This window comes from Dermacentor variabilis, chromosome 2 (genome assembly GCF_050947875.1).
Source record: "Dermacentor variabilis isolate Ectoservices chromosome 2, ASM5094787v1, whole genome shotgun sequence".
Classification (NCBI taxonomy): Eukaryota; Metazoa; Arthropoda; class Arachnida; order Ixodida; family Ixodidae; genus Dermacentor; species Dermacentor variabilis.
Genome location: NC_134569.1, coordinates 145,116,192 through 145,138,388, shown reverse-complemented (window position 1 = coordinate 145,138,388; position 22,197 = coordinate 145,116,192). Strand labels below are relative to the sequence as shown.

The window sequence follows — 22,197 nt, the reverse complement described above, 5'->3', positions numbered from 1 at the left end:
ACACTTTTTTAAGGGTGAGGAATTGAGCATGGCCATGACAATCTCCAGCATTCTGCCTAACTTCCAATTTAAAGTGATAACACGTAACAATCCACAGGTGGAGTGAGCTTGAACGATAAAAATATACTGATGTCTAAATGCTAGTGTTTGTGTCATCACATCGCCTTCAGTTCACACTGCCCCATGCTTACGGCGTTAGAAGTAATTCACGCAATTAACCCAACAAATCTCATAAGCCATCAGACATCCCATTGTTATTCTTGAAAGGGAAGATTTCTATTTTGTTTGGTGGACAAGTCCAGTTACAACGAACTTATTAAAGTGAACAGCTTTCTTTGGCTGTTTCATTTCTCGTGGGTGATGGCTGGAGGTTGGACTTTCACCACAATGCAAAGGGCTTGTGTTTTGCTGCAACCAAGCGGCAGGCCGCATTTCCGCCGAATGTTGAGCTCTTACGGACACACGTGCTGCCCACCGATGTTACTGCCACAGATATGCTGGTTAAATGCCCTGTTCTCTACAATATTACGCAATGAAACAACACTCGCTACCCAAATATTCTCACTATGCTGTCAAGTGCACAGTTTCTTTAATAAAGTGAAAAGCCTTCTAGAAATGTTTGGCTATTTCGCTTATACTGACAATCATCATCGATGGTTTCTGCACAAATTTTATACTGAAACCACAAAGATGTGCCAAGTGGGCTTGACTGTAGCTGCAAATGATGCTCACATTAAAATTCCTTCTTTATAAGACATTATAATTGGTGTTTTCAAGAAGGTATTTGTTTAACCACACACATATCTCTGCACTACACTTAGTTGATATTACTGAGCACACCGATGGAAGGAAAATAAATGGCATCCCATGTTAAAAAGAAAGAAAAAGCAAGCCAGACATACCTGCATTCGTGCAGTAAGTGAAGGTAACTATGCTGTCAATAAATAAGAATAATGCAAGAACAGGGCAACTACAGAAAAAGGCAAAAAAAAAAAAAATGCAGGAGAAAAGACATAAGATAAAGAACAACCAAAATAAATACAAGAATCTACATGCTCTTGCATGCATGAGGGCCGAGATAGAGGGGGATGAGACAATGCCAGAGTGTTACGTACGTGAGATCTGCCACAGCTCTACAAGCTCGGCTGGAGCGTTCCAGTGTAAAGCAGGTAGAAAGTAAAAAATGCGAGAACGAAAAAACGTGATGGGATGGTAGGGATAGGTTAGAAAAAGAAAGAGAAAGACAGTGAGAAGACAGGGCAATACTGCAAACACAGCAGTTAACAACAAAACTATCACAAGGCCAATGACCTAGCAATGCCCTTGCAGACAGGATGTTTTTTCCTTATCACAGGGACAACAATCCAGGGGCAAAATCAGATGCAAGCTTGTCAAAAAACATGCCCCAATTTTATTTGCTAGCTTATACCTTCCCCTTTGCATGAGTCAGTCTGACTCACAGAAACACGCATATGCAAAAAGCCAATAACGATTTATGTTGAACATGAATGCTGCGCACACTACACTACTTGCTTTCTGGACGAGACAAGTGTAACATAAGGCCTACTTGCAAGCCGTCTTCATTTCTTGTCAAAATATCTTTGACACTGACCATTTTTGTGCACACAAGCCTTGGGACATTTCCCATTTCAATTGATCAATATGCTTGTGCCTAAGAGGACACTACTGCCTACATTAAATTTCCACGAATGTTCCACAGATTGCGCTACCCTTGACACAAATTCAACAGTGAAATGACTGGCTTGGTCTAGTGTGTCCCAAATTTGCGAAGCCAATAAATTGCCCAAACCCACCCATTGTACTTACAGGAGAGAAAAGCTGTTGGACAGAGAGAGTTTTGACAGCCTCTTCGTACATTTACTGAAGACTTAAAAAACGGTGTACGTATTTACTTCCATATCTTGCACAATGTCGCACACATTTTATATTAAACAAGGCTTGCAACGTCCAAAACATTTTGCACGTAACAAGGACTTTTGTAAGCCAAGCATCCAACCCATTTCGACCTACCTGAACAGTTACCACTGCCTTCCATGTACACTAAAAAATTAGGAACATGAGTAGGCATATAGCAGAGAAGCATAATGCTCATTTCGTGGATCATGTAGTCTTTGGAGCAAACTAGTTGTAGAAATGTTACAGCTAAGAAGGCAAACTGCGTATGCATGACCAATGCTCCTGAAAGTAGTAATTAGATATAAATAGTAGTAATATAATGTGCCCCATAAGTGTTAGTCTTCATACATATTGACACGTGTACTTATCTTTATCGGGCAACCACGTTTCGCAGCCTAACAAATGTAATCGCACAGCGTGAGACGCACCTGCATGTATCCGAAGTTTCTGGAAAGTTATCGATGCTTCTATCCGCTGTCTGTTGTTGCCGAACGTTATGTTATCTGATTTCATCCCCTGACGCGAATGGTGTAGGACTTTGTGGAAGGCACGCGGGTCCGAACGATTAGTCTGGAACATTCCACGACTGCTCTATAAAAGCCGACGCGTTTGACCCGCTGATCAGATTTCCGACGATCGCCAACCGTGTTCGTCGCTATCGTGCTATAAGTGTAGCCTGTTCTTGTGGGCACAGGTTTGCCCAATAAAAGCTAGTTTTGTATTCCACCGTATTGCTGCTTTCTTCACCGTCACTACCACATGACAATATCGATGAGCAGAACACACATGGTTAAGTGCCAGCTTGATCTTTTTGGCTACTTGGTTCATATTCATTGAATTGATTAATACAGCGTGATTTGAAAACTGAGATCAAGGCAAAAACACGTCGACACTTGTCTATGTGTCTCTACCCTCTTAGTTTTCATTTCACACCCTTTTATCTTTTCAATAGCTTGCTTACAAGTTAGTTAATAGCAACTGACTGTTCAGCTATTGAGAGCCAATTAGAAAGCAGTAACCAACAACCCACAAGGCAGCAAATAAGCTCCAGAGGCACAGTTGAAGGTGCACAGTCACACATTACACCGTTCCCGGGGGACAAGGGAATGCGACAAAGAGACAGCAACCAACTCACCAAGCGTCCGGTTCATGGTCATGTACTTGGAGGCCCCCTTGTCCTTGGTGGAGGCATCGTACCAGTTGAGCACATCCAGCACGGCCTGCGGGTTCTTCTTCTGCTCCAGCTTGGTGATGTTGGAGTTCTGCAGCAGCCGTGCCCACGAGTCCGGCATGCCTGTGAATTCGCCCGTCACGGCGTCAAAGCCCACGTGCACTGTGTGCTCAAAGTTGGTCGGTGGCGAGATGATGGGCTTCTCAAGCTCCTTGCGCTCTTTCTTGGCACCTGAAATTGCACGCGAGATGCAGACAATGTCTCAGTAGAGTGTCCCGTTTTGACTACTATGGTTGGTCGCTGTGCTAAGGCACCTCACCCTGCACAATATCCTTTCATTTTTCCTGCTCTATTTGTTGGTTTTGCACTGTTTTAATGACCCCCTGTACAGTAGCAGCAAGTTCTAGTTACTCATTAATCTGTATAGCCAAATGCTAATGAGTGCATTGAATTAATTCGAGCACAGGTAAGCTACCACTTCAGGTACAGATAACAGGGCAACAGTGTGCTCATGCAATTGCCAGACAACACCTCACAAGCTACAGTAGCCACTGCTGGGGACCCCACAATGTGTTACTAATAAATGCGACCCCGAATGTGTTCACCATCAAGTGTCAACAGTTGTCGAACAAGGAAGGCCCTGGGCTGGAGCCAATGTTACGACAGAGGGACTTGTCTTTTGACGAAACAGACAAGTTTTAAGAAGCAGAGAAGGCGAGAGCTATGGTTGCACGATGCTAAGCCAAAAAAATTTAAATAAATAAAAGAGTGTGTGAAGCCATTGATTTTTTGAAGTCCTGAAGTCACTTAGTGAATGCAAGAGCTGTTGCTGCAAAGTTCGGTGAGGCTCCTGTAGCACACTTCAGGTGTTGTGAGACTCAAAGAGAGTGAGGAGGGTGCCATGCCGCTGAACCTTGTAAACTCTGAGTCCCCACAAGAAAAGTGCAAATGGCCTGGCAACAGCTCCATTCAACAGGTGGCCAGATTCAAATTGATTAGTGAAGGCTAGACCAAACGGAAACCAGCACTCTTTACATGGCCCAGATGCAATGCACTGAACAAGCAAAATTCAAGGTCTTAATTAAAGGGACTATCTACAAGTCAGAATATATCTGACTGCGGTGGGAATGAAAAGATGGCGTGTCATATTGATGGAAACAAGCAGACTTGTATCCCATAATAAAAAAAAAGGAACTATTTTTAATTTGGCTCTGGAAGTGGTGCGAGGATGACATGTGCCCTTGACTTATGGTGAAACAGTGCAACCAATCTGTGTACCATCACATAACCAAAAAGCCACACAAGCAGAGTTTTGCTTGCATACAATATTGTATTGCCTGAAATTGTATTTTACACGCTTCTGCCAACTTTTCTTTACATGAAAAAGTAATTTCTTTCTTGTTTCCAGCTAGCACGTGTTGAAAAATGGTGCCGCCTTCTGCAAAGAGACGGAGTCATGGTGAATGGAGTAGTGCACTCATATGTGGCCTCTAAGATTGCTACCGTGTCTAGTATAGAAATCAGTGTGGTTGGCATCTGTACACAGCTTTCAGAGGAGACTATGCAGACTGAGAAATTCTGTTTTAAAAGTTTCTTTTAATTTTTTTTTAAAGTTTTTTTTAATGTTTAGACACTTCAAATGGTAGGCTTTCTATTGCGCTACAGAATAGACGGTACTTGAAAAATTGTAGGCAGTCCCTATAGATTAAAGACAACATCCAGACAATTATACGAGATTGCATGAACCTCACTGACAATGAATGTCTGCCAGTTTTGCCTGAACATGTGTACCACAGACAGAGTCAGCCCGAGGAGAGGCAAGACAAATGAGGCACCTTTGGAAGGCTTGAGTTTGCCCTTCTTCTCAAGCTCGGGCTCTTTGGGTAGCGGCCGCATGTCCACAGGTACCGAGGAGGAGTCCCGCACAGGCGTGACACTTGCGCCTCGCACCGTGCTGCAATAGAAAATGCATACACATGTAAGCTATTCATGACCTATGACAATCAAGGCAAATGTTTCACTGATGTCACGTGCGTACAGTGACTGTTAGGCAAGAGAGTGAGGGAGCGGGTCAGTGCTTGAAAGGCAGACTTGCCCTTACTTGTACTATCTTGAGTCGCCACCCAACCGCAATTTGCTAGAAAATGTGCCAGTGACAATGTTTCGGTGTAAGTAAATGCAGAAAGCTTTTACAAGCAAAGCATGAAGAATTGCCACAAGTGACCACAAACCAGCATGCTTCAGGAACTATTTCCAGTGGCGTGTGTTTCTCACAGGTCACTTACATATGCGTGCTGTCACGAACAACATGTGCAATGTTGTTAAGCTTTGATCATATATATTTCCACAGAAGTTCTGCTGATATCATCATTACTGTCTCCCGAATTATAGCCCCCACCCCACCCCCCCACCCCCCACCCATCCGCTGTAATGCTTTCTTGGCGCTGTGGATAAAGCATGGCTAAATAAAGTAGTACCTTGGTAAATGGAAATCACTTAAATTGAACAACAGCCTTACAGTTGGTTGGTTTTGCATAAAGGCAATGCAAAAGATGTTTAACGGAACCACATTTTTCCCAACGCTGGATAAACGTAACTAAATGTATTACAAAAAATGAAACTGAACAGCCAAACAGGCATCGCTGTTTATGCCTTTTATTTCCACGTTTTCTCACCAGTTCTATAAGATGAAAAATTCTCATATTGCTAAGGCGGCCTTTGTTGGTGCCTTGCTTAGTGTGGCTGTACCTTGGTCATGGCTTGCTGTGGTTTCTTTGTGTTGGCAATATCGGTGAGCTGTGAGTTTGCTTAGCGTTTCCGATGGCGACACAGAAACACCAACACAATATGCTCGTGGTCAAGGTGAAGATCGAACTTATCGATGACTTCAAGAGTGGTTGCTTCCCTTAAACGGCTACTTTATTTGCTAAATGGCTCTTCTTTTTTTTTTTGCAATTATGTTTTGTGCTGCTACCTCTAGTTGGTGTCTGCATGCAAGTAGAAACTTTGTAAGAAGCAGCGTTGTAATATCAAATATGCTACACCTACTGCTGACAAAGTATCTGCTTCTTTCGAAAAAGTATCTAGAGTACGCTTGAACTCAATAAGTGGTACTTGTTCCCCTGGTCCCTTGAGGTTCTGTTTAACAAGATTCCACTGTAAATAAATACTAAATAACATGCACAAAGTTGCAAACGGGCTCTCGAGTCCTTCAGGTAACGCTAGCCCAGTGAGCTGGAGCTTGAACAGGTTGATCAGTGGCAGAGACGAGGCAAAAATAACGAAAACAAAATGTTTATTTATATCTCTGCATAAAGAACGGTCAGCTCGACAAGCTGCTCGTAACTAAGAGCGATGGTGAAGACTCTAAAGCTGTCGCTGGCAATGGGCACTGTCTTATTATAGCTTTCCGGGAACTTTCTTGCCCAGGAGAGAGAGGGAATCATCACTAAGCATGCTCGCAGCTCAACACAGTCGACTAGTCCAGGCAGGCAATGCAAGTCAGATGCAGCACTGAGTCAAGGCTCTGCGCTGGGGCACAAATGCACACACGGATGGCAGTGCACGTGGACAGCTTTGTGCTCACTAAAAGCACTGTGTTTTCTGCATTTTTAACTGTCCAAATTGTTGCTGTTGTCCAAAGAATAGCTTGAAGAACTTGGCATCATTTCTAGCCATGTGACATGAATGTTGGTCAGAGACAAGCCATAACAAGTAAACAATAAAATCCAGCATAGAGAGACACTGGTGGAATAGCGGGAAATACGTGGCTTTGCCTAAACTTCAGCCTTCCAGCTTCAAAGAACATTAGGGATTTGCAAATGGGCCATACTCAACAAAACATTGCATTATACTAAAGGCAACAATTGGCGATTATATATGTGTGCAGAGATTCAGTGCCTCTATCCAATAGGAAAATATGATTTCCTCGAAATTTAAGAAAGCTTAACTTAAGAAAAAGAAAATGCGAAGTCACAAGTCACAAAGATTATACAAAATCATTCATTCTCTTGGTAGAACAATCACGTTGCCAGAGTTCCCGCTAGTAATTTTTGTAATGAGCTCCATGGTGATTAAGGCTCAAGCAAGCAATTGTGGCCAGGAAAGCCACCTGGCATCACCACAGTATGTGAAAACAAAATCTAATGGTGCTTCTACTAGCCGAGCTCCTGTTCATGGCTGCAATGTGGTGTGGTTTCTATAGACAAACTCATCCTCAGAGTGGATACACGTGGCCTCACCTGGCGCTGGTGAGCCGAACAGGGGGTGCCGGCGGTTTGTCATCCATTTTGTCAGCCATCTTCCGCCACTGCTACTGACCCTGGGAGGGAGGCAGGGTCAGGCCACCAGCCGTTTCTGCAGGAAATGTGGACCATGCATTGGTGTACACTCACATGAGCTGTTGCCATTTGATGGCATGCAACTGTTCGCCTTGAGTACAACAGTCCATACACTGCTATATGCAAGAGGAGTAAGAGGAGCAACGATGGAAATGGGGCAATGAAACAGATTTGCTGGGACACGAAGGAGCTGCACACAGCACATTTCCCTTCGAGGTAAGGTGACCTCTGTCACCACCTCAATTCAAAGATGCCTATAGTACAACCTTTGTCAAATGTACACAGGTTACTCCACGCATTCGCTCTTTATGTGGTTCAGCTGTGTGGCATGGTTCTCGTGGGGCTCCCGACAAACCGATCTACTGGATGCTAAGCACAATGGTTCTTTTCATTCACCAGGGCATCAGAACATCTGGTATACCACAGTAACTCCCTTAAAGTACCTGCAGTTAGCCCAGTGGTTGTAGCCAATATACATTGTTCAAAGACTGTACCTATCTACTTACCAATGATTATTGGCATAGAATGAACTGACCAAGCTACAAATGCACGGGCCACATTCTGAAACAACTGCTTTCCCTAAAACTTCACATAAAAGAAGATGTAGCCATCTGCTAATCCTCCTTGCGCCATTTCTCTCTCTGATAACGTGTGTTGCACTACCATCTACGAACCTTGCGAATAACCCTAGGATATGTAACATGCATTGTGTCTTCCATCACACTGATGGCACTCGAAAGTATGAAGTGGCTACCTTCTAATTTTGAGCACATCTGGAGTGATGTTACAGCTACACAGTGGCAGCCTTTAAACGTTTGGCAAAAACTTGACCGTCAAGAACCAGGCAACTCCTGTGGCACTCAAGCAAGCGTTAAGACACCAACAATAACAACTCCTTTTTCTTCCGAGCGAGTAAAAGAGTAGAATTCATCAGTGTTGACAACAGCTTGTCTAAACAGTTCAACCTTGTTGTACTGCAAGCTTTGTACAACACAGTTTAGTTCCAGCATGTGTAAAGAAGCTACCTCATAAAAGAATAGTTAGGAGAACTGTTCTGACAAAAATTATTAGTGGGATGTGTAACAACTGTCCTGCTTTTCTATGTGAATCTGCGCCAAAGGTCCTGTACATCTTATAAAAAGCAAGGATAGTGATATACATGAAGAGTTCTTTGCCTTTTGGGTAAAGCCCAACCATTCTGAACTCTTGCACCCCAAACGAGTTTTTTTAAAATCTGGTCAAACCAGATTCCTTCGTGAAATTTGCCCTGTCATAAAGGATAATACTAAAATTAAGTGTGACAAAACTAATTAACACTGCCCACCTTATGTGAGCAAGTGGTCAAGATGCATCATATTATTCACATATGAATGTGGTATATGTCTCCTTTTCACTTAACACTAAAGAGAAAAAAGGCACTTGTGGCCTTCAGTGAACAAAACCTTATTGCTCTCTACATGAATAACAACAATTACTGTGTTTAGATGAACATGACAGTGATGTATCATATCGCACTTCCCACACATTACATACATGCAAACAGCGGTAATGCGTTAGGAAGCGAACACAGCACTGACATTGCTCTGCATGACGAACAGTAGATATGATGTTAAGAAGGTGTTCACCCAACTGTGCTACATTCAAGGTATAGCAGATTTGGCTAGTTGGTATTTCATTAATCTTATTGTAAAGACCACACAGCAGGCACCAGTAATACAGGACAACAACAGACAAGAATGAGGGGCCCCACAGGTCTAAGATAAAAAACAGATATGGTCAAAATGCATATGATAATGCATGTCAACAAGGGCTTGTAAGATAAGGAAAGCTTGGCCGAGTTGGTGATTCAATATCGACATTTCTGCGCAGCGCAAAAGGCGAGGACAGAAGATAGGACACAACATGGGAAAAGCACCACATCTTAGTGGAGCATGCCCGTGAGCACTACCATTTGTGCTTAATTTCCCATGTTAAGAAAGTGCAGAGAACAAAGTAAAGAAGGGATTGCCAAACACCTCTCTATTTGCCCATGTGGTTTCTTTTGAATGTATAAATAATGCCTGCCAACAAAAATTTGTACAGATGATTTCATCACATGATTTGCGAGCAGCTCGCTTTGTCACCTTGTTCCTGCGAGTGACTGCGCTGTTTTAATGGAACTTATGCGTCTGAAAGGAAACAACCACCTATGTTAATAGTTTGTGAAGGTTATCAGGAATATCATGAAGCTTTAAAAATAACATTTGACTTTTACCTACCAAATTTCTAAAAAAAAAAGAAAACTCGTAAACGAAACCGATTTTCTTTTTTTCATAATCTGTGAACCTGCAGCCTATTCTAGATGACAGAGCTTATTGTTGTCAGCCGTGTTTTTCCCTCACTTTATATTGCAATGATTCATCATTTGATATGTCTTCCCTCACATTTGTGTGGTAGCCCTGTAAGACATTCATCTTCATGTAATATATAAATGTTTCATTCTGCATGTATTGTCTCCTGTTTTAGTTTTCGTATTAATTGAATTTTTGAACTGACTTTTGATGTTGCGTGCTATTGCGTTGCATGAATAGTGCTTTCATTACGCTGATGCCTTTTTAGTCGTTTTGAATAATACTTGTTTTGCGTTTATGCAACCATAGTCCCCCCTTACCCAATGCCTTCTTAATTATCTGTAAGGTATTCCTAATACTACTGTACTAATACTACATAGTGGCCCAAATCAATAACATGTAAACAAGCAGCACTTTCTTCAGCTTCTTCAACTCTTTTACCATCTTCAACTGCCTGTACACACGCAGGTTATAGGTGGTTCTTAAGAGTAGCTTTCCTTCAAAGGTAGAAATATTGTTCTGAGGGCACAATATTGATGTATGCATTGGTGCCATGTTGCAAGTCAACTTGTTGGCGTGTTATAAACCACGTCTCAATCAGCTTTCGCAACTGTCTTTGGACATCCTCTAGCACCAGTAATCACACTGAACCTACATGGCTTTCAAAAATATCACTACAGCTTCCAAAGGCCACACTTATTTCAATTATTTTTAAAGCTCTTCTGTTGTCCCAGCACAACATAGAAATTCCAACGTCAGGCTTGCTGGCAAGTTATTTAATGTGTCAAATGGTGCAGCTACGGTGGAAAATAGTCAGGATACAAGGGGAGAATGGAAAATGTCATCTTCTGATATGTACAGTAACTGAGCGGTACAAAAGCAAGCGAAAAACTGAACCTTAAAATTCGTGTAGTAATGGGCAAGCACTCACCAAAGTGAAGTGAACGGTGATTATATTCTTTCGAATCAAGCATACAACATACAGAACAGCAGGTTGAAAACAGTCATCATAAATGGCTCACACCCCGTAAGCAAGCAATAAATGCAACAGCTAATGGCCCCATAATGTTCATGGCTACTAACTTTGCATGTGTTAGTTGTGATAACGCTACCCCTGAGGTCATTGTAAGTGATTTCAATGTGGATGTGTCAGGACCAAAAAGGGAGTGCTGTAAGCGTTTCGGGTTGTGGAAATACCACTTGCGATGCCACAACAATCAGGCCCAACCTACCACCCAGCGGCGTATGTCCATCGCTTTGACATTATCAAAGAATATGTCTGCAGTTGTGAGCATGCCGATCAGTATATATCATAGCGACCACAAGGCCATTGTCACTGTTGTTACTAAGTGACAATGAGTGATACAATAAAGTCTTTACCACAAGTTTTCTTACCACAAAGTTTACAGCTCCGCTAGTCATTCACCTTTGCAGGGTGGAATGGCCATGGATATTTTATAATAGTTTTCCAATAAGAAACAGCCTTTCCTACCATTATAATAAAGCAATAATACCATGCTAGCATTCACAACATTAGCAAGTTTCTATTAAACTGTACATTATGAATCATTTAAAATCATTAACATAATTTAATACCTTAAATGTAGCATTAGGAACAAATTAGCACTTCTGTGTGCCGTGTGTGTTGGTATACGAACTTGGATAGCATTTTAACGCCAGCAGACGACAAAAGGAAGACAGACATCACGATGCACTAACTTCAACAGTTCAACAGGTCCGGAAAATTCAGGCACTTAACATCACGCACCACCCCACCACTCTTGGTCAAAGCATCATACTGCTTTTTCAGAAAAGGTCGTCTCTTTATCGAGCAGGTTGACAGATGCAGCACTAACACACCTTTCACCGTTCCGCATGATAGCTGATGCCTCTGTAATTTCACGCACGTCAGCACCTCCGTTGCTCGCAAGAATAACACAATTATTAAACAAAGGTGCACGGCCACATTCTTGACAATGAACGGACAGATGACCCTCCCAGTAATTCCTCACATTTAAACTATGTTCTCTTTTAAGCTTTCATTAAGGCATCATCCCGATTGTCCTATGCATTTAATACCACAAGACAATGGCGGTTCATACACTACAGCCTCTACGCATTCTATGAAACAATTTTAATGCAGCTTCGAACAACCAGGCAAAGTTTTATTACGGCAAGTGTTTGTCAACCGCCACTCTTTGTTCAGCTTATCCCATGCAGAAAAATCTACTCCTGCCTTCCCCCAACTAGCGATCTTCTCAAGATAGTGTGCTATCCTACACAGGTAGGGCACAATCACAGTCTTTTGTGTTACCTGACCCCTGTTCATTTTCTGTACATTGATTGCCAATTTTGTCCTTGCCAGTTTTTCTACTTGACTTCCTCGGGAAGCCCTCTACTACAAATACCTGCAAGCTCTTCGGGTAGCCTGCTGTGGGCAAACATTAAGACTGTTTCTCTAAGCTTGTATGAATCATATGATGGCACAACTTTTTATGGCATTGCCCGACACAAGTTGGAAATGCCCCTTTTCGCCAGTTTTGAATGAGCTGAATAATGTGGTAACCGGGGTCTATTGGCTCTAGGCTGATATACCCAACATGTGTGCTGGTCATACAAGTGAAGCCGTGTATTTAAAAACTGAAGTGAACCCTCAGCAGGCAATTCAACAGTGAATGCTAAACAATGAAGAGCTTCAGTAAAAACCTTTAAGAGATTATCCACCATAGAGTTTAAGTCCAGGTTAACGAGAACTAAAAGGTCATCGACATACCTGAAGACATTAAAAGCACTAAAACCAGTTAATTTCTCTGACAACTGTTTATCATGATGGGCTAAAGATATATCACCAAGTATAAGTCCCAAACATGAGCCAATACACACTTTCTTGCTTTTGAATAAAAATAACATCATCCCACTCTGCAAACGTAGAATTAAGATAAAAGAGAAGCAAATCTAAAGAGCCTTGAATGGATAAACCACCTGAGTTCCAAAACACAACTGTGCCGATATCATCATTGCACTCTCCTAATCAAGTTAGTAGTTCCCCAAGCAGCAAGGAATAATGCAGGTTGTGGTATCTACATTTCTCTTTCGTCCTAGAATGCTGGCACTAAAATGTTATCCAAACAAATTAGCAGTTTGTTAACAAACTCGTAACTTTTTGAAGCATATGTTTGTTATCAGAGTGAAGGTCTAAAAAGCAGTCTAAAAAATAGTTTACAAAATTTGAGCACACTAGCAGCTGTATAACATTCGACACGAAACTGGAAATTTGCATCATCTGTGGCAATGACACAGAGAAAATGCAGTTTCTTTTCCACTGTTATATGAAACAACGTTGCAATAAGGCCTATTCAGATTTAATCTAAATGCTAGTCATTTAAACCAAACAATAGCTATCTTCAGATGCTGTGTCCAAAAATATTTGAAAGTCAATGATTACAGTTCAGTAAAAAAAAAAAAAAAAACACTGGCAGCCTGAGTGATGCAGTATGCTATACCACATTATGTGAACTATTTGGCCGGGTTGAAAGTATTCACTTTTGTTTTTCTTTTTTATTTCATGTTAGGTCCTGCCCAATTGACAAAGTGTTCAAAAACAAATTGGGTTTGCAAATAGTGAGTATTCAATTCGGGGCCCAAATCAAACAGGACATATTTGATTCATTATTCCTAACTTTTTTGCAACCCTGATAGCAAACAACGCATTGCGATATTTTTTTTTTTTTTTCAATTGTCTCAGAAGGCTATGCTACGGGCCTGTAACAGAAACTACTAATGGCTTATGGAGAAGGCAGCAATGCGGTGGTGTTTTCTGATCAATAAAAAAACTTAAATGAATGTGGCATTTCATAATTAACACAGAGCTGGAAGCCAGCTGCAGAAGCATGGGCAGGCAAAATACAAGTTTCATGGGAGGTGACAAAACTATAGCAACAAACAGACAGCCATTTCAAAAGAAAGCAAAATAAACAGTGCAATGGCTTTAAGTGCCTATCAAAGCAAGCTGAAAACTTTACCTGAATAATACTGCATCATTCCAAAATTGTAATGAAATTTAAATCCGCAGCATATGACTTCACAAAACCACAACAATGTGTTCCCCATTGTGCCAGGAGGACATCTGGTAGCACTATTAACCATGTCCACAGCCAAATGTTCATGTTCAACAGCCCCTCGTATTGCATTCATTCCTTCAAAACAAAAATCTATCCCTGTGCACAAAATTAAGAACTTCCAGAGCAGTAGGAGAAGTGATAATGCCACAGCTGCCATTAATTCCACGAACAGCCACAAGAAATGTTACTCTGTAGCGTTCCCGAATATGAGTCAGCGTGTTATCTGTCACATCCTGCTGAACAGTCAACTAAGGCACCACAGCTGACCTGTCCTCCACCATGCATCATTCCTCCTGTTTACAATGCGGCATTTCCAAGTGTTCTCAAGTGGAAAAAAAAAACTGCGGAGCATGTTACATATTGGCCAGCAGCAACTATTTACTAGCCACACAAAACTACCATCTCTTTAGTTCTGTTAAGCATCTGTCGAGAAAGGACTATTGTGAATAACAACAGGACAAGCTATGAACAAAAGAAAGCAAAAAAACTTTCATCTTCACCCCTCCCCCCCTTTTTGTTATCATCTGTGTTTCCTGTGCTTGCTTTATTTTTGTTGTTGTTGTTGTTGTTGCTTACTTCACTATGTCGCTGGTGTATTCTGCTTCGAAACACTAGACTACAGGTTTTATTTTTTTTTTCTTCAGCCATAGGAGCTATAGTTTGATGTAGAATGCATTATGTGCATTCACCGTCTTAATGCATGGTAAAGAGCTTCGCATGATAAAGCAAACACAGAACTACTTATTATGTCTAACTCTATGCACAGCTCTCTATAGACCACGTGCTCGTGGTGTGCCCTGTGTATGCACGCGAAAGACACTCTGGCAGCTACCTTGAGGCATTTAGACAGCAGACCACTATCGGAGGACCTCCTGCTAGGCACACAGCCAGAGAGTTGGCAGACGATAGAGTCAATGCATGCTTTTTCACGTTTCTTGGGCAACACGGGCCTGGTCTTGCGCTTGTGATGGTAGCAATTAAGCAATGTGTTCTTTCATCTCATTTCTCCCATCATAATACCCCATTGTGAACCTCTTTCTTCTCCTCTTCTCCTTCCCTTGCACAGAGAGCAGACGAGATACTCCACTTTCCGGCCAACCTCACTGCCTTTTGCAGTCGATAAACTTCTATGCACAGCTGAAGTTGTAGTTAAAAAGAAGGGAAAAAGAAAGGAAAACATGAGGGACCAACTACTATACTTTAAATGGCTTAATTATGAAAATGTCATTAAATATGTAGGTTGAAAATGCACACCAGTTGGTGCTTCAAAAAAAAGAAGAAACAAATGACAAGGATGGTAATAAAGACAGGCTATGCTATATATACTGTTTTTAAATTAAGAGTTAGATATTGTGAATAAAACTACTACAGACACAGGATGGAGAATGACAACAACACAGCGTGGTGTGTTGTCCTGTGTCTCCGTCCTGTGTCTGTGGCGAATTTATTCACGTCTCACCAACTGGCCTACAACTTTACCTTGCTAAAAGAGTTAGCTTTTTCCTTTTTCTTGCAGTGTGTGCATCTTCACACTTAGAGATGTAAATGCATTTGTCATCTACTGTTCTCCCAAAGTACAGCTGGTCAGAATGTTGTCAATCAGGCGAACCAGTCTACCATTGATTTACACGAAACTTAGTACGATTGAATACACGAGTCATGTCATTCTTTCGAGAACGAAAATGTTTTTATAAAACTTGCTTGAACTACAGTGCAGGCAAGTTCAAAGGTAGTACACTCACTGCTGTGTAAACCTTACAAACACTCTTCGCAACAACAAGGAAGAATTGTGCAGAAACACTCCTACCCCACATAATTGCTCTAACTGTAACTGAAGACCGGGGGTAAATGCATACAAACTGATGACAGATTGCAAGAAACTATTTAGTAACCACTGCTCCTGCTTTTTGGTAGCGAAAACAGCATGCAGTTCCCACCGGACGAGCCTGCTAAGCAGTAATCAAAATTTCTGCGTTAATGACAGATGTCGAAACAGTGTGCTGCAAAACTAGCATTGTAAACTATGTGACGCGTTAGTTAACTAACGAAACGTACTACGTGGCTCTTAAGGACGTAGTAGCTCATGGGCTGCTCCAACTCGACAACGGATATCTGTGGCTTCGAGACCCGGCGCGGCTATGCGTAAACTTTTTACCGATTAGATTAAGCTGCGAGTGTGATCAAGATATGCGGTCGAACAATCCACGCCCGCCACTTTTTGCGCCAGTCACCGTAAAGACAAAATTTTCTGTTCCACAGCAGTTTTGAAAAACAACTGGGAAAGAAGCCAAAGGATCGGTGTCAAGCAACGCAGAGCCGAGTGGCACGCCTGCAGGTAAAAGCGAGTGCGCTCGGGTAACAAAATTACAAAGAAACGCATCATTCCACACGATTGCCAGAACAGCGTTTTGTTCGCGTTACAGGTACTTGCAGAAGCAGCTTTTTTTGCCAGCTTCGGAGTTTCGGCATCAGGCGCGAACAGATCGTACGTCAGTATACGGTAACCGCGAAGGTTACTGGCGGCGGTGGCGCGCGCACTCGCTGTGCGATAAATCGACGCTAGAGTCGAGGAGAAGCACACCTGTCCATGAGTTGGCCTCAAGAGGCGGCAGCAATTCGAGCAGGAGGAATTGCGCGATAAGGGTTACATGATACGAAGACGCCTGTCCCGACATCGCCGCTCGCTAGAATAACGGCACCGTGGGGATACGGGAGACGACATGGAACACACACGGACAAGCGCGGTTTACGGTTTCCCCCGCTGCCGCACGCGCTGGCTCCCCGCGTAACTCTTCGGGAAGGGTCCGGCGGTTCAAGCGCGCGCAGAAGCCACTCGATCTCGAGCCGAGTTTCAGGCACTACGTGGGGGATCGCGAGCGCAGCTTCGCACGTCAATCAACTGCCACACACAGGAGAAGCAGCAACGCTGCACATGGATCGTAGGCATCGCAGTAGCGATGCTGCTGGCGTCGCGTTTAAAGTCGCAAAGAGTTCCGATTCCATACATTCGGTAAGATATTGGAAGTGCAAACCGAGCAAGCGTATCAGACATCGAAAGCTTTCGGTCTGCACGGCGTTGTGAGGCGGCAGCACCCGCCTTGCGAAGCGAAGCAAGCGAAGCGGTGGCGGAGCTGACGTCTTCCCGTGTGCTTCACAGTACTGTTATCTCCGGCTCCAAGCGACGCATACTGAGCAATGTGTCAAGGCGACTCACCTTCATCCTAACTTATCCACGCCTTAAGATCCAGGGCCATTCGTCGCCGCTAGCATCTCCCACATTTCGCTACCACCACCACCACGACCGACCGCCACACGCACACACACGCACGCACACACAACCCGAAAGCGGGGAGAGAGAGAAAAAAATGCGCGAACTGACGGACGCTGCTCCAGGCTGTGACGTCACAAAATAGACCCACCTCCACCCCTCCTATGAGTCATCTCGGCCGAACAACAACAGCAAATACATGTCTGGCATCAAATCATTGCATGAAATGAAATAATGCCGGGAAGAATATCACCATCTGCATTTTTTTTATTCGCCGCCAATGCGCCTTAGGCTCTGCTGAGCAATATTTCTTTTACACAGACCAATGAAGTCGGGCTACAAAAAATCTGCAGCTCTGCTATGTTACTGCTTGCCAAATAAAAAACGCTTATTGGCACTAAAAACGAGAAACATTTTACGCGCCAACTTGAGAATGTGATCGTGTCAATAGTAGTTACGGTTTTGATTACAGCAGACGATTGCGAAACATATGGCTGCCGCGCCGGTTGCCAAGGTGACCGCTAAAGTACCGTTATCGCCAACGTTTTCCATTTTTGTGCGCGCCAAAAATCTTAGGCTATGTCAGCGTTGTGACATACACGCCAACCGCTTTCATAAATTAGAGAACGCGTCGCGTGCCAGTTCTTTTAAACGTAAGGCGAGTACGTGCGCATTTTCAAGCTTGTTTACAACTCCGCGATTAGGTGCGGTGCGGAAAACCCTTGCCAAGATCACCGGGAAATAACCACTGCCACTGACTCAAGGTCGTGTTGGAAAAGCTTGCAGTGGATACGTGTATTAACTGCCGTTTTGCGGGCAGTGGCAAATTATTAGATTTACGATGGGAGACGCAGACGTCTCACAGCATGCCAGTTCTTTTGGCGGCTGGGTCACAGTTCCTAGCAGAGTTCCTGCGTACGTATGCAAACCCCCATTTGCGTCCGCCAGTTTAACACTCTCCCTTGACTGATAGGAGCTGCAAGGAGTTTCATAGTGTGAAGCCCTTCTCGCCTATAGATACAATTGTGTTGTGCCCCACTGCCATGTCTCACAAGTTACACAGCACCCGCCAACGTTGTGTTATGATTTTTATGCGAGAATACGAGATTACTTATCGCACTTCGAGCCTTCATTCACTGTCCATAACCTTGAAGGTATTCAGCACACAAAAAGTAACTGGCACATGTTCTGTCAATTTACCTAATAACACCTGGAAATCTCTTATTACAATGCTTCCACAAAAAACTTGGTAACCCTCAGCAGTGGAGGGAGAATACAGTGGCATTCAGAGGTTCCATAATATCCCGAGGTGCCACCGTTCTACAGCCAATACAACAAAGGGATGGTATGAGCCATCTTGAACGCAGCCATTTGAATACTTGAAAAAATAATGCCACTTTCCTTCTCATGATCAGTGTCCCCTATGAGAAGGAAATTTACTGAATAATAAAAATCTGTTGGAGTGCATACGGCAGACATTGCCAGATCCTGACTGGAAGCTTACCTTAATTATCATTGTAAAGAAAGGTGCACAAGCAATGCATTCTACCGGTGGTAACAAATGGGGCACAAACTTGGAGGTTGACAAAGAAGCTCGAGAACAACTTAAGGACTGCACAAAAAGCAATGGAATGAACAATGGGCCCGTATGGCTTAATTTTTGTCCAGCCTGGTTTTCGTAGCCAAGCCATCAAAAGTATTAATTGAATGTACACAGAATGTAGGCGCCCATGATTTGTGTGTGTGCACGAGCTTGTATACATAATCATTTTTGTATATACACAGCTCATAGCATCACTACAAAATTATGTAAAGTGTCTGTCACATATCATCATTGTACATAACCATTGTGTACCATGTATATACAGTCTCGATAAACGGGAATATCTTAAACAGAACTGCCACTTAAACGGAACACTATCCTCATGGTTGGTTGGTTTTGTATTCATGCAATGCTCTCTGCAATGTCTCTCAGTAAATGGAACTCCTGATAAACAGAACAAATTTCCCTGGTCCCTTGAAGTTCTGTTTAAAGAGCGTCCACTGTATTGAACATCATTTTATATATGTGACAATTAGTTTATGTGTAAGTGTGCATTTCTGTGGGTCTACGTGGTTATAAGTTGGTGAGCGAGTACTCGGACACTACTATAAAGATGTGCCGTGTATACAATGCTTCGGGCTTTGCATATGTTACCATCTTGGTTCAATTGTGCTGCGAGTGTGACTCAGTGTTCATATCGTCTCTTGTTGAAATAAACTTCTAAAACGCGCAACATAGTGAGACAGGAAATAAGGGTGTGGATCAGAGAGCAAACGGGGATAGCCGATATTCTAATTGACATTGAGAGAAAAAGATGAGCTGGGCAGGCCATGTAATGCGTAGGCTAGATAAACGGTGGACCATTAGAGTTACAAAGTGGGTGCCAAGAGAAGTGCAGTTCAATGACAGAAAACTAGGTGGTGTCATGAAATTAGGAAATTCGCAGGCGCATGTTGGGATCAATTGGCCCAAGACAGGGGTAATTGGAGATTGCAGGGAGAGGCCTTCATCCTATAGTGGACATAAAGTAGGCTGATGATGATGATACTTTCAAACGGTTGCATGCAACATCGTTGGTGCTTCTGGGCTCAAATGACGCACACAAACTCTACACCATCAATGCGACATACATTGTCTATCGAGGTGCATGGAACCAGTGGAGACAGATATTGACTGCACCCTGCACTTCCGTCGCTTGAAGCTGGAAGATGGCCAGTGACTGCTGTGACACATGAAGTATGCAGCAGTAAATGTCCTTTAAAGAGGACATGTATACATGTGCCAGCAAGTCACCTTGTCCGAATCGCCCTCTCCTTTCTTTTGTATCCATGTTTCCACCTTTGCTTTCCTCAGAACTGAAACCCCTCACCTGGGGAAGCTTCTCGTGCTTCACAAACAATTTGTAGGTCTGCAAAGGAATAGAGTATCAATCTCTCCATTATTCAGCCTTTCCTGGTACACCTTGACAGTGGCAAGCACCTACACACAAGGAGATGGAGGCAGTTAACGAGGAGGTACTTTGAGCACAATTAACGTCAGAAAATACTTCTCCCAATGCCCTTTTCAAACAGCTCATTTGCACAGCAAGCTGTCTTCATTCCCGCACTTGGGAGATTTTTGGCTGTTCACGAGTGTGAAATGTACTTATAGTTGCTGAACAACTAGAGCGCTTTATGCCGGTGGTATGTGTAAGGGAACTATCTGTAAGAGCATGGTGCATTACGCATTTCTTTTTTCCGCAAAGTGTATTCCTCCATCCTTGAATTTTCGCTGAAAGTGCATTCCTGACCAGCAGGTAAAGGAGAGTACACAGGCACAGCATTAGCAGCAACAAAAAGGCAGGAGAAGATGCCAAGTACAAATATTCAATATATACTTTATTCTTATATATGGTGAGTTTGTTGACTTGTCCAATGTCGTGGCCTATGGTGCAAGTGATTACATCCTTCGTCCTGCATCAAGACAGAAAAAAAAAAGCATGTTTGCACAGTTCCGCTAAACAGGGTGCATTCAAATAAACAATTATGCAGCTCCCACGTGATGTGGGAATCGCTGTTTAGAAGTCTTGCGTTTTATGTACCCAAACCACAATTTGATTATGAGGCACACCGTAGTGGGGGATTCTGGATTAATTTTGACCACCAAGGGATCTTTAACATGCCCCTAACACATGGGACTCGAGCATTTTTGCATTTCGCCCCCATCAAAATGTGGCCACAGCGGTCAGGATTTAATCCAGCGACCTCGTGCTTAGCAGCGCAACACCATAGCCGCTAAGCCACCGCGGCAGGTGGGAACTAGTGTTACAGGGAGCATGTTGCAGCTACCTGGCTATCCAGCATTGTTTGGGTTTCTGCAAAACTTTACCAGATAGAGCGATGTGAACATGTGTGTGACGATGCCAGCAAGACGACACGTAACAGTGGCAGCATGACAGCCAATTTTTTTGTACTCGGATGAAGAAACATTAAAACCTGTTCCATTACAACGTTGACCGGTCTCGAAGGCGGCGTAATGTTGGGCAGTGTTTACGTAGCGTTGGCTGCTACGAGGAAAGGACTGGGAAAAACTGGCACGCTCTCACATTTATAAGCAACTTGTTATGTCACCAATGTGAGAGACCTGGCCAAATGAAAAGTGAAGCGTGCACATGCTCTCGCTTGTGCTATGCGATGTCACACATGCACCAATCATTTCAAAACGTTGCTGTTGGCCCAAAAGAAATATGCATGCAATTGTGGCTCTTGTGCTGGGAGACTGAGGTTAAATCCCCCCAGCAATCAGTTAAATTTTGTTGTTTAAGAGGCCCAAAACAATGAGAGATGCACAAAAACCTGCCCCCTGCCACAAAGTGCCTGGTATGAGACAAAGAATATGTCACATTAAATGGGCCCTGCGACCATGTTATACCTGCATCACAACACATTCCTTGTGTGATACGAAAGAAAATGCAAAAAGAATGACGAAAACTGATGTGCCCAAACAAAAGTTACTAAACTTGAAAATTGAAAAAAATCTTTCTCAAAAAAAGATGGTTGAACACGAAGCTTTCCCCCAATGCAAATTGAATCAAAGTCCAAAGCCAATGACCATGCAACGAACCCAACAAATGCTAAGCAACCCAATGCTATGCATATGTGATTTGATTGCTTGTTTAGGGTTGTATTTTTTTAATGTTAAAGTTGAATAAAGACACATTTCCTTAAGTTGCATAGGCCTTTATTTTAGATCATGGAGCCGTTGATTACACGTACACACTTCGATGACGACTCTACAATTCGACACTGTTGCCTTGTGGTCGCTGCGGTAGACAGTCAGAGGCGTGATGCAATGCAGTGCAGATGCAATGCATTGCACAATGCAAGATGCTATGCAGTGAAGATATATACAGTTTGCCTGAGTAGTGTGGCATTCAACCATTTTTCTTTGAGAAAGAGGCTTTGATATTTTTTTTTTTCCAGATCCTAAGACAAGCCCATGTTCATGCGCACTTGCTGTCTCCATAAG

The 22,197-nt window shown here is 42.9% G+C and overlaps 2 protein-coding genes across 5 annotated transcripts in view; both read right to left on the bottom strand.

Moving 5' to 3' along the window:
• Pak (serine/threonine-protein kinase PAK 3-like protein) overlaps positions 1-17,239 on the bottom strand; it is a 44,905-nt gene extending 27,666 nt beyond the window's left edge. Inside the window, exons 1-5 of one of the 2 annotated variants that reach the window (XM_075682201.1) lie at positions 17,094-17,239; positions 7,330-7,444; positions 4,924-5,042; positions 3,053-3,319; positions 1,116-1,145 (exon numbers count right to left, since the gene is read on the bottom strand). In XM_075682201.1, coding sequence (XP_075538316.1) covers positions 1,116-1,145; positions 3,053-3,319; positions 4,924-5,042; positions 7,330-7,388 — 475 coding nt within the window. In that variant the 5' untranslated portion in view covers positions 7,389-7,444; positions 17,094-17,239. The remainder of the gene's footprint in view (positions 1-1,115; positions 1,146-3,052; positions 3,320-4,923; positions 5,043-7,329; positions 7,445-17,093) is intronic. The other variant, XM_075682202.1, reaches the window with a different exon arrangement.
• Positions 17,240-20,541: 3,302 nt separating this feature from the next.
• Positions 20,542-22,197, bottom strand: part of LOC142572821 (uncharacterized) — a 36,091-nt gene continuing 34,435 nt past the window's right edge. For all 3 annotated transcript variants that reach the window (XM_075682199.1, XM_075682197.1, XM_075682198.1), the window contains exon 6: positions 20,542-20,642. In XM_075682199.1, coding sequence (XP_075538314.1) covers positions 20,629-20,642 — 14 coding nt within the window. In that variant the 3' untranslated portion in view covers positions 20,542-20,628. The remainder of the gene's footprint in view (positions 20,643-22,197) is intronic.